Source organism: Monodelphis domestica, chromosome 7, assembly GCF_027887165.1.
Source record: "Monodelphis domestica isolate mMonDom1 chromosome 7, mMonDom1.pri, whole genome shotgun sequence".
NCBI classification, from domain to species: Eukaryota; Metazoa; Chordata; class Mammalia; order Didelphimorphia; family Didelphidae; genus Monodelphis; species Monodelphis domestica.
Genome location: NC_077233.1, coordinates 52,671,374 through 52,681,444, shown reverse-complemented (window position 1 = coordinate 52,681,444; position 10,071 = coordinate 52,671,374). Strand labels below are relative to the sequence as shown.

General features: G+C 46.7%; 1 protein-coding gene across 2 annotated transcripts in view; it reads right to left on the bottom strand.

Moving 5' to 3' along the window:
* Positions 1–9,327, bottom strand: part of TATDN2 (TatD DNase domain containing 2) — a 29,840-nt gene extending 20,513 nt beyond the window's left edge. Inside the window, exons 1-3 of one of the 2 annotated variants that reach the window (XM_007500218.3) lie at positions 9,062–9,327; positions 7,785–8,255; positions 3,983–4,402 (exon numbers count right to left, since the gene is read on the bottom strand). In XM_007500218.3, coding sequence (XP_007500280.1) covers positions 3,983–4,402; positions 7,785–8,255; positions 9,062–9,250 — 1,080 coding nt within the window. In that variant the 5' untranslated portion in view covers positions 9,251–9,327. The other variant, XM_007500221.3, reaches the window with a different exon arrangement.
* Between the last annotated feature and the right edge of the window lie 744 nt (positions 9,328–10,071).

Sequence of the window (10,071 nt, the reverse complement as noted above, 5' to 3'; positions counted from 1 at the left end):
GCAGTAATGGAGAGGTGTACAAGGAGGGAGGGTTTAGGGGAAAGATGCTGAGGCCAAACGTGGCCCCCGGGCCTTCGGAATCTCCAACTTCACCTAGCACACAGGCCCGCCTCAGGCTTGGCCTCCAGCAGGGCGTCAGAGACTAGCCAGGCTCACTGAAGCAGCAGGACCCCCTGGCCCAGAGAGGCCCGTCCAAATGCTGCCAGCACTCTCCCCTGGAACCACCAAGGAGAAAGTCCAGGACAACAATCTAAGAGCCTGGGGAGAGTGACGGGAGTCCAGACCGGCAGACTCTCCTGCTAGGTGGGCTCCAACAGCCGGGGAAAATCATGGTGGATAAGGGACCCGCCTGCCCCAACAGCCATAAACAGGCCTGTAAGCCCAAGAGCCCCAGGAGAAGGCTCACCAATCCCCCCAGAAAGCCAAACCAAAAAACCTACCAGACCTTTAAAACTTTTACTGATGAGTATTTTTTTAATTACTCTGTCCTCACTCCCCATGTCTGCTTCAATCCCTTCACACATAGCCACAGAGTCTGGCCAAACCAATTCCCAGGTGACTTCTTGCATTTGAAATCAGCACCCCTCTGTTGGCCAAATTCTCAGTGCTGGCCCAGGCCAGCCCTGGCTGCCGTCATCCCAGAGACAACCCTCGGGGAAAGGGGACAAGAAGCCTGACAAATACACCTTCGGATACTGTAGCTACGGAGAGCAAAGAAACAGAAGCTCTCCTGGAGGAAATCCCTGGTGATGTCAAATAGTTCACCCTCGGGAACGAACAGGATTTTCTCCATGGAAATGGCATTAAAGAAGAAACACTTCCATCCGCTTTGCAGCTGCTGTGGCATCCTAAGAAGCACAAGACCTGTGGCGGAAATCGAGGCACTGTCTGCGCTAACCATTAGTCAGGAGAGCAGAATCCCTCCTACTGCTTAGCCTGGTGCTCTGTACATAGTAACCACTTAACGCTTTTCATTTCATTCATAACATGGAACAGAGCTGGAAAGAGTCAGGAGCCACACTCCTGCAGGCGTTCGATACCAGGCTGAGAATTCTGAATGTTCTCCTGAGGCAATAGGGGCACAGAGGGTCTTTAAGCAGAAGGGGAGCTCCATCGGTTCTATGTTTTAGGAACTACTGATTTGGCAGGAGGATGGACTAGAGAAGAGAAACTGGAAGTAGGAAGAGCCATGGAGAAGTCATTTTGAAAGTCTAAGGAAGCCTGGAGAGGAGGACCTGAACTATGAACAGGGGTGTGAGAGTGGAGACGAGTCTGAATCAATAAGAAGAGAGGAAAGTTGGGGCTGATTTCCAAGATTACAAACTTGGGTAGCTGGAATGATGGTGGTGGTCTTAGTGCCCTTCACACACACATAGGAAAGTTGGGGAAAGAGATGGGTGGTTCTAAAAAAATATGAGTTCCACTTTGGACACATTAAGTTTGAGTTGCCAACCAGACATCCAGGGAGAGATTTCCAGCAGGCAATTGGTTAAGTGGAGCTGCACTTTAGGAAAGATTATATAGAGAGCAGGCATATAAATTTGGGGATCACCCAGCAGAGATAACTGAACAGCATATAGTATATCTCAAGCAATAAGTCTCTATACCATAAAAAAAAATGCAATAAATAATGTTAAATTGTTACTTCCCAAAGCCTTGGAGTAATCCATCAATAAACATTCATTTAAGTGCCTACTATGTGCCAGGCATTGTGCTAAAAGCAACATATTTCTTTTAGACATAATAATACTTTACATTAATCTACCAATTCATTGTTAAGATTTTTATCCTAAGTTATTTGAGCTTTGTAACTACTATATCAGACAGACGGCAAGAATTTTCTCCATTTTTCAGATTAAAAACTGAAGTCATTGAAGAAAATGATTTGTCACACAACTATAAGTGGCAGGACTGAGGATCAAACTCAGGTTTTTGGACTCTAGAAATCAAAAAATTTTTACCTCCTCTACCAGCTATCTCTAGTCATTAATCAACCTAGCTAGCTTTACTCTAGTCAGATAGCTTAAAGAAGACTTGGGAAGAGATTAAATGTTTAACTTTAAATTGATCTCAAAGGTAAGAAAATTAAATGATCACACTTTAGTCGCAGCAACTAGAAACCTAATGAAGCTCTAAGTAGATGTCTATAGACAGGATCTCTCTGTGGCCAGATGTGTTGAAAAAGGGCGATCAATTTGCACCCTGAAGTCATAGTGGACGAGCTTAAGATTGATAAAATAATCACCATCTATATCAGTGGTGTCAAACTCAAAAAGAAACAGAGGCCACATAAAGAACCTGAGTGAAGGCAGCAAGGTGGCCCAAGTGGATTGAAAGCCAGGCCTAGAGTTGGAAGGACCTGGGTTCAAATCTGAACAAGTCACTTAACCTTAACTTCCTGGCCCTTGTAGCTTTTCTTAGAATCAATTCTAAGAGGGCCGATTAAAAAAAAAAACGAAAACTCACATATTGACTTAGTTTTAAAATGTAACCTCATCTAGGTTTTCCTGTATTTTAATTGATTTTGTTAAATATTTCCCAATTACATTGTCATCTGGTTTGAGCCAGACCTCCTCCTCGTGTCTGGAACCTCTGGTGTAAGTCATCAATCGCCCCTCTTTCTCACGTCTTCATCCATTGTAATTTGGCTTCCCTACTACCATACTAAAATGACTCTCCTCCGGGTCAAAAATGAATAAGCCTCAATGGCCTTTTCTCAGTCTCTGCAGCCTCTGACATCTTTGACTACCCTCCCTTTCCCTTCGGAATATTCTCCTCTTCTCTGCTCCCTGGTTTTGACATTGCTCTGTCATGATTGACCCACAGTTACCAGTTTCCTTTTTCAGGCTTCTCCAGGTCGTCTCCCACAGGTTGTGAGTGTAACCTGGAGCTCCATCCAGAGCCCCTTGTCTTCTCTCTCCAAGATTTCATCACCTCACATGTGTTCGGGCTCTATGCAGTTAATCCCTACAACTCTCACCTCTCAAATTCCAATGTGACCTCTCCAACTGCCTCCTGCACATTCTTCCCCAGGTGTTCTATAGGAATCTCAAACTTGCCATGTCCAAAGCAAAACTCGTTCTCTTTCCCCCAAACTCATCGCCTCTTCCTCCCTTCCCTATCTATGTCTTTCAGAGATACTTCCATCAATCTAGTCATCTGAGTTTGAAATTTAGAAATCATCCCTCTCTTCCCTCACTCTCCCTAGCCATTCAGTTACCAAGTCTTGTTGATTTGAAGGCTATAAAATCTCTTGCCCTCTATCTCCTTTTCCCCCACTCATCCTACAACCACAATAATTCAGACCCTCATCCCCCAGACTACTGCAATTGTCTCCTACCTGGCCTCCCTGCGCCCATCCTCTCCTCACCTCATTTCATTCTTCACATTGCTGTAACTTCATACTCCTAAAAAGCACAAGTCTGGCCATGTCACCACTCCACTCAAGAAACTTCAGAAGCTCCTCACTGCTTCTCAGCAAAATATAAATTATTCTATTTGGTATTTACAATTTGGCCCATCTATCTTTCCATTTTCATTACACATTATTACCCCCTCATGGGCCAAAATCCAGCCAGACTGACCAATATGCTATACCTCATACTAGAAAATTCTATCCCCCTCAGACTTAAGTCCCTGCTTGGAATGCTCTCCCCGCTCACCTCTGCCTCTTGGAACCCCTAGATCCCTTCAAGGATCAGTTCAATGGCTATCTCCTATACTAAACCTTTCCTAATTTCCCAAATTGTTAGCTTCCCTCTTTCCAAAAATACTTCCGCATTTATTGTTTTATTTATCTGTGTGCATATTGTTCCCCTCCCCAGGAAGAATGGAAGTTCCTCACAAGTTAATATTTCATTCTTATTTTTCCATTATTCTCCAAGTATAGTATGCTTGTTGAACAGAATGTATCCGACTAAAAAGACCCAATGCCATCTAATCAAAGACAAGAAAGGGAATGCACCATGTGAGTCCTACTCACCCTCTGTCCTTCTGAGTGGGGCTCTTCACTTTTTTCAATGACTGTCCTCTGGTTACTCGGAGGCTTTTCACTTGAGTCACCTTGAGCATCCCTAACACTACTGAGATTCCCTTTTTCTGCTTTATCTACCTCCTTGCTGCTTTCTGGTAGCTGCTGCTGCTTTTCCTTAACTGGAAAAGGAACCGTGACACTCCTCTTGCCAGATTCTTCTCTCTTTCTAGGGCTGGAGTCCTGGACTTGTTCTGCTTTAACAGCCTCCTTATCTTTCTTTCTGGGTATGGATTTTCCCAGAATGCCCTGAAGGGCCTTCAGGTAGATCATTGTGGACCCCTGGTCCTTGACTCTCCTCTTCATCTTCTGGGTCACCACTGCTTCCTCCATAGAATTACTCTGACTCTCAGCCTCATCCTTGGAATCAACCTGCACAACAAGGGGGGAAAAAAGGCATTTCTATCATCATAATTTATCCGTGAAGACAGTCAGGATAAGAACCATAATAATTTCCTTCTGTTAGAATGTATAGAACCATCTGAATAGAGCAATATACAAGCCGAGGTGTCAAAATGGCAGTCCCCAAAGCTCCTGAGTAGCAGAATCAGGTTAAAATGCAGTTGGGAAATGTTTAACATAAATAAATTAAAATACAGTACAACAAAATAATGGCAATTTGTGGTTTATTTTGTGGTTGTTTTTATAAATCCTTACCTTCTTTCTCTCTTAGTATCAATTCTAAGACAGAAAAGTGACATGGGTTAAGCAATACAAGTTAAATGACTTGCCCAGGATCACACAACTAGGAAACGTCTGAGATCAATTTGAAGCGAGGCCCTCCCTACTCTGTCTTTTTTTTTTTTAAGTCAATATGTGGCCCACAGGGATCCATTTCTCCTTGAGTTTGACACTAGTGTACAAGGTCAAATGTTATTAGAGCTGACTTTAAGTTCATCATTTAAAATTTTTTTTCTTCTCTAGGAGATACCCCACACTGAAATGGAATACAAAGAAAGCAAAAGAAGAGTGAGTGAAGAGAAGGGACAGGGGTTGGTAGTTATTATTACTGCCCCCATTTTACAGGTAGGTAAACTAAAGTGTAAAAAATTTAAGCAATCTGCTTATTTAAGAGGCACATAGTGGGATAGTGGACAGAGGATGAGCCTCCTGAGTTATCTCAAATCCATCCTCCTGTCCCTATTCCCACCACCTCCAGGCAATTTGAAATCTTCTCTGCTCCACACATTACACAGTTGCACCAGTTAAATCATTTGATTACAAAAATTTATCTTAAAGTATAAGTACCTCCTGGGAAGCCACCATAAGTTTTAACGGCATTGGGGGAAAGGAGAAGACAAAGCCATACAAGATCTCAAAGTTGAAAGCCTAGAAATAAGAGAATGGTGATGCCATTAATAAGCATGGAGAAATTTAGGAGAGGAAGTAGCTTTTTGGAAGACATAAAATGTCATCCACATGGAGATGTAAAATCCAACTCTGATGGCTCTTTGGATAGCTGTGTGACTCTCAGCAAGTTACTTTACTGCTCTGTATTTCAGTTTCTCCTTTGTAAAATGGAAATAATAATACTTTATCTACCTTGGTAGGTTAAAATTCATAAAAAGCTTAGAAAGAAATTTGGAATTATGTCATTAAATGACTAAAATATCCATACACTTTGACCCAGAGAATCCCAAGGAGGCTATTAATGAGAAGAAAGTCCCTTCATACACCAAATATTTGGGGGGGGGGTATATCCCACTTTTGGGGATAGTAAATAATAGTATAAAGTAAGTAGCCACAACATTAATTGAGGAAACGGTTAAACAAACTATTGTACACAAATATAATGGAATGTTATTGTACTGTAAGAAATGATAAATATGATGAATCAGAGAAGCATGAGAAGACTTACATGAACTGATACAGTGTGAAGCAGAGTCAAGAAAACAATAGACACAATAACCACAACATTGTCAATGGAAGGAACAAACGCAAAACAATTAAATGCTATAAAATTCACAGAATAAATATAGCTTCACAGAAGAGACAATAGAAAACACCCATAACTATCTCTCTGCAAAGGTAAAAAAAACTACAAATGTAGAAATTGTACATATTATCTGAGTTACGCTATTATCAGTTGTGTTGATTTCTTCCCCTCTTCTTTTCCTTTTTTGTCTTTAAAAAATATTACTTGTATGAGATGACTCTCAGAGAGGGCAACAGATACTGGAGGAAATTATGATGATATTTTTTAAAAAGACATCAATAAAAACTTTTTTTAAAATACTTATAAAATGCTTCCCTTACAAAGGAGCATCTGATGTCATGAAACTGAGAATGAGGATCATGACCTAATCTAAACAAATGAGATTTAATTCTATATATCAAAGCAGATGGTCATCAGTCAGTCAATAAACACTCATTAAGCACATATTATATATATGCTAAGCGCTGAGGATACAAAGAAAAAAGGAAAAGACAGTTCCTGACCTCAAGGCCTAATCTAAAGGGGCAAGACAAAAAACAATAAAGCGGCTTAAGGGGGCAGAGGAAGAAGAGGGTGTCTGGTGTGGGACATGTTTTAAGTCCTGCAGCCAGGTGATGCCCTGGGTCCCCTCCTTACAAGGAATGGGGAAGGGTTGAGCCAAGGGCAGGGGTTACTAAGAAAAGTATGAATTTCAAACTGATTCCACCTGGCAGGAAGATGTTTTACTAGAGATGATGATGTATAGAACAGCTCAGTAGGAAAGGATGGGGTGGCTTTCCTTAGGTTCCCTCCTTAAATGAAAGATCTGAGCAGAGGATCCAGGAGACTTGACAAGAAGAGGCTCTCAAGGATTCATGATGGCACAAAAGGTCCACCTTCCTGGTACCTGAGATTGCAGGAAATCACTTTCTATGCATTATTTTGATGACCTAAATGTGGGCATGCAGGGACTCAGAGCCAATTTAAGATTGTAAAATCAAGGTGATGGTGCTCAATCCCATCCAGATCAACTTGCACTTCTAAAGTAAGCAGTCAGGTCCCAAAGTAAGCAGTTCAGTAGGGCCTTTATATAATAATAGCTAGCATATATATATATACATATATATATATATAATTTTAAGAATTGCAAAGCACTTTATAACTATGACCTCATTTTCGCCCAACAACCACCCTGGGAGAGAGGTGTTACTATTATTCCTATTTGACAGACTCGCCATGGGTCACATCTATGATGGGAGATCAAATTTGAATTCATTTTCTTGATTCTGGCCCAACACTCCATCTACTGCCTACCTCACAAGAGAAAAAAAGGAAAGAGAACCAAATGTGAATAAACAATAGGAGGTCCTGGGTTCAAGTCTGTCCTCAGACACTTCCTAGCTGTGTGACTCTAAGCAAGTCACTTAACCCCAAGAAGGCAAAGTTGTTTTTTAACGCCCTACAAATAAACAATTGGCACTCTCCCTCCCCTCCTGTCTTGCTTCACCCCAACCCAAACTGTGTATCCAGACTGAACCACCTCCTTTCTCAACGAAAAGCCCAGCTTGCAGTAATACACAAACTTCCCTAAAAGAAAGTTGCCTCAGTTCTTATCCTGAATATTTGCAGTTACAATGCTTCAGAATCTAACATGCACGGTGCAGCTCCAGCCTCCTACATTCCCAAGTGTGTGTGACCCTGGGCCAGTCACGTTCCTCCTCCCTACCCTACCCCCAGGACGGTGAGAGGGAGAAGGAATCTGTAAAAGGCTGGGTTAATAGCACTCCACCCACCCACCCTCCGGCAGTTAGAAGCCAGCCCCGAAAGGCGGTCACTCACCTTCCGGTGGGAGGCTTCATCCTGGAAGGTCCACATTTCTCTGGCCGAGGGGCTGCCAGGGAGGGGGGGGCTTTCTAGGGAAGAGTTAAGGCCTTCCGTCCTCTGGATGAGCAGGGTGCGGCTGCTAGCCCTACCCGCACCTGAGGAATCAGAACACCTGGGTTGGCGAGTAGGGCCGGGGCACTTCCGGCCAGGTGAGGATTTGGGGGTCACCTCTTCCTTGCCTTGGGCCTCCAGGTCCGGGGGCCTGCGGGGCCCTCTCCCATGGGCAGGGTTGCCCTTGCCCGGCCGGCTGGAGCCGGGAGGTGGGGGAGGTTTAGCATTCGGAGAGGCTGGGGGAGCCCCGGAGGAGGAGGCGGCAGCGGCGGCCACAGCCTCGGGCTCCCTGCAGCTGCGCTTGTTGGGGTAGCCGTCAGAGCCGCTGCCCCATTGGTACTTGACCTTGCGCAGTTGGTCGGACGCCATGGGTACCTGCAAGTTTAACGCGGGACCAACAGGTTACCCCCTGGCCCAGGCGCCAGGAACCCGCGCAGGCGTGACCCCTGCCCCGCGGCCGGAGGGAGGATCGGGCCCGGGCTGCGCGAGCCAGCTGGGAGCGACGTCGAGCCTGACTCAGCAGCCGCAAGCCGCCGCCTCCGCCGCCGCCGCCGCCGCCGCCACGGGACGGAGAGGGACGGGCGGGCCGGAAGACTACCCCGAGCGATGGTTAGAGGGTGGCATGGGCCCGGCCCCGGGAGCCTGCAGAACAGCCTCGGGGAGGGTGGGAGGGAGCCGCCTCCCTCAGCCCGGCCTCCGGCCTCCCACGCTCCCGTCAAGGCCCTGCGCGCCGGAGCCCGCGCGTCCCTCGCCGCCCCTCGTGGCCGGGCCGCGCATGGCCAAGTCGAGGCTCTGCTTCCACGCCTCCCACCCCCCACCCCCGTCCCCACCTCCCCATCCTCTGCCCCTAGGCCAGGCGCTCACAAGAGAGCAGCCCGGCTTTCCCCAGACTCCGGCGTTCCTGCCTCTCCGTCCTCCTTCTTCATGTTCTCTCCTCCCTTCCGCCTCCCTCTCCTTTCCTCCTCCTCCCGCTTTGTGCCTTCCCCCTCGTCCCCATTTCCCCCTCGTCCCCGCTTCTCCCTCGACCCCGCTTCCCCCTGGTCCCCTCCCATGCCCGCCTTCCCCGGCTCTCACGGGCTGGGCGGCAGCAGCCCCGGAATCACCCTAGTCCGGCCCTCAGGCCTCAGGCCCGGGATTCAGCGCAGAGGGGCGGGACCCACGAGGATCCCAGGGAGGCTTACCCTATGATTGGACGTCCGGGGGCGAGGCGGGGAAGGCGAGGGCCTGGGGGAGGCAGCCGGAGGGGAGCCGCTGGAGGAGCCCAGAGGTCGAAGGAGCTGTCCAGGGCATTCCTGCACCACGGGAAGTGGGGCTAGAGCGGTGGAGCCTGCTGCCAGCCCTGCCTCCTTCCCCACGCCCCACTGCAGCATCTTCTGCCCTCCACCCCGCCCCCATCCCGCTCTGCTTTCTGCTGGGAAGGCACAGGGCCCCGCTTCTGGGCTGCTGGGCTCTGCTCTGTTCTAGGATCTGAGCTTAACCACACCCCCACCCCAACCCACCCCCTGGAAAGGATTCCTTGAAGTACCTCAAAAATAGTCTGCATTTAAATAGCACTTTAAAGCTTGCAAAAGTACTTCACACATGATTTCATTTTACCTGCACTGCAAACCAGAGAAGTGCTAAGATTAGCCCATTTAAAGATGAGGAAATGGAGGCAGGCGGGCCTTTTCAGGTTCACATAGCTAATAAAACTTCTGAGTCTGGATTTGAACTCGGGCCTTTGTGACCCTAGCTAATCTCGCCCACACTGGAGTGTTGGGGGAAAGCCTAGTACCTCTGGTGTGAGGACTAGCCCAGCCCTTTTCTGGACTGCTTTTCTCCTTTGATGCCCCCCAGCTCTCACCTGTGGCTTCAAGGAGCTGGCGCATGATCAGGCAGTCATATTCCTTTACAGTAGCTCAGCTTCGATGAGTCTGGAAGAGGGGATGAAGCTGACACTATGAAACGTTGCCTCACTTAAACCCAGTTTATTCCAGAGTCCAGAGAAGACATCACCTGCTGTTACTTTGGTCCTCTTCAAGTCTGAAGATCAATAAGCAACCAACCATGAAGTACCTTCGGTGTGCTGTAGCTCCAAAAATGAAATAAAACAGTCCCTGTACCCTGTATTCAGAGATTATATCCTAGAAAGAAACCCACTAAATCTACAGAGAGGGAAACAAAACCCAAATAAATGAAGGGACAATGAGAA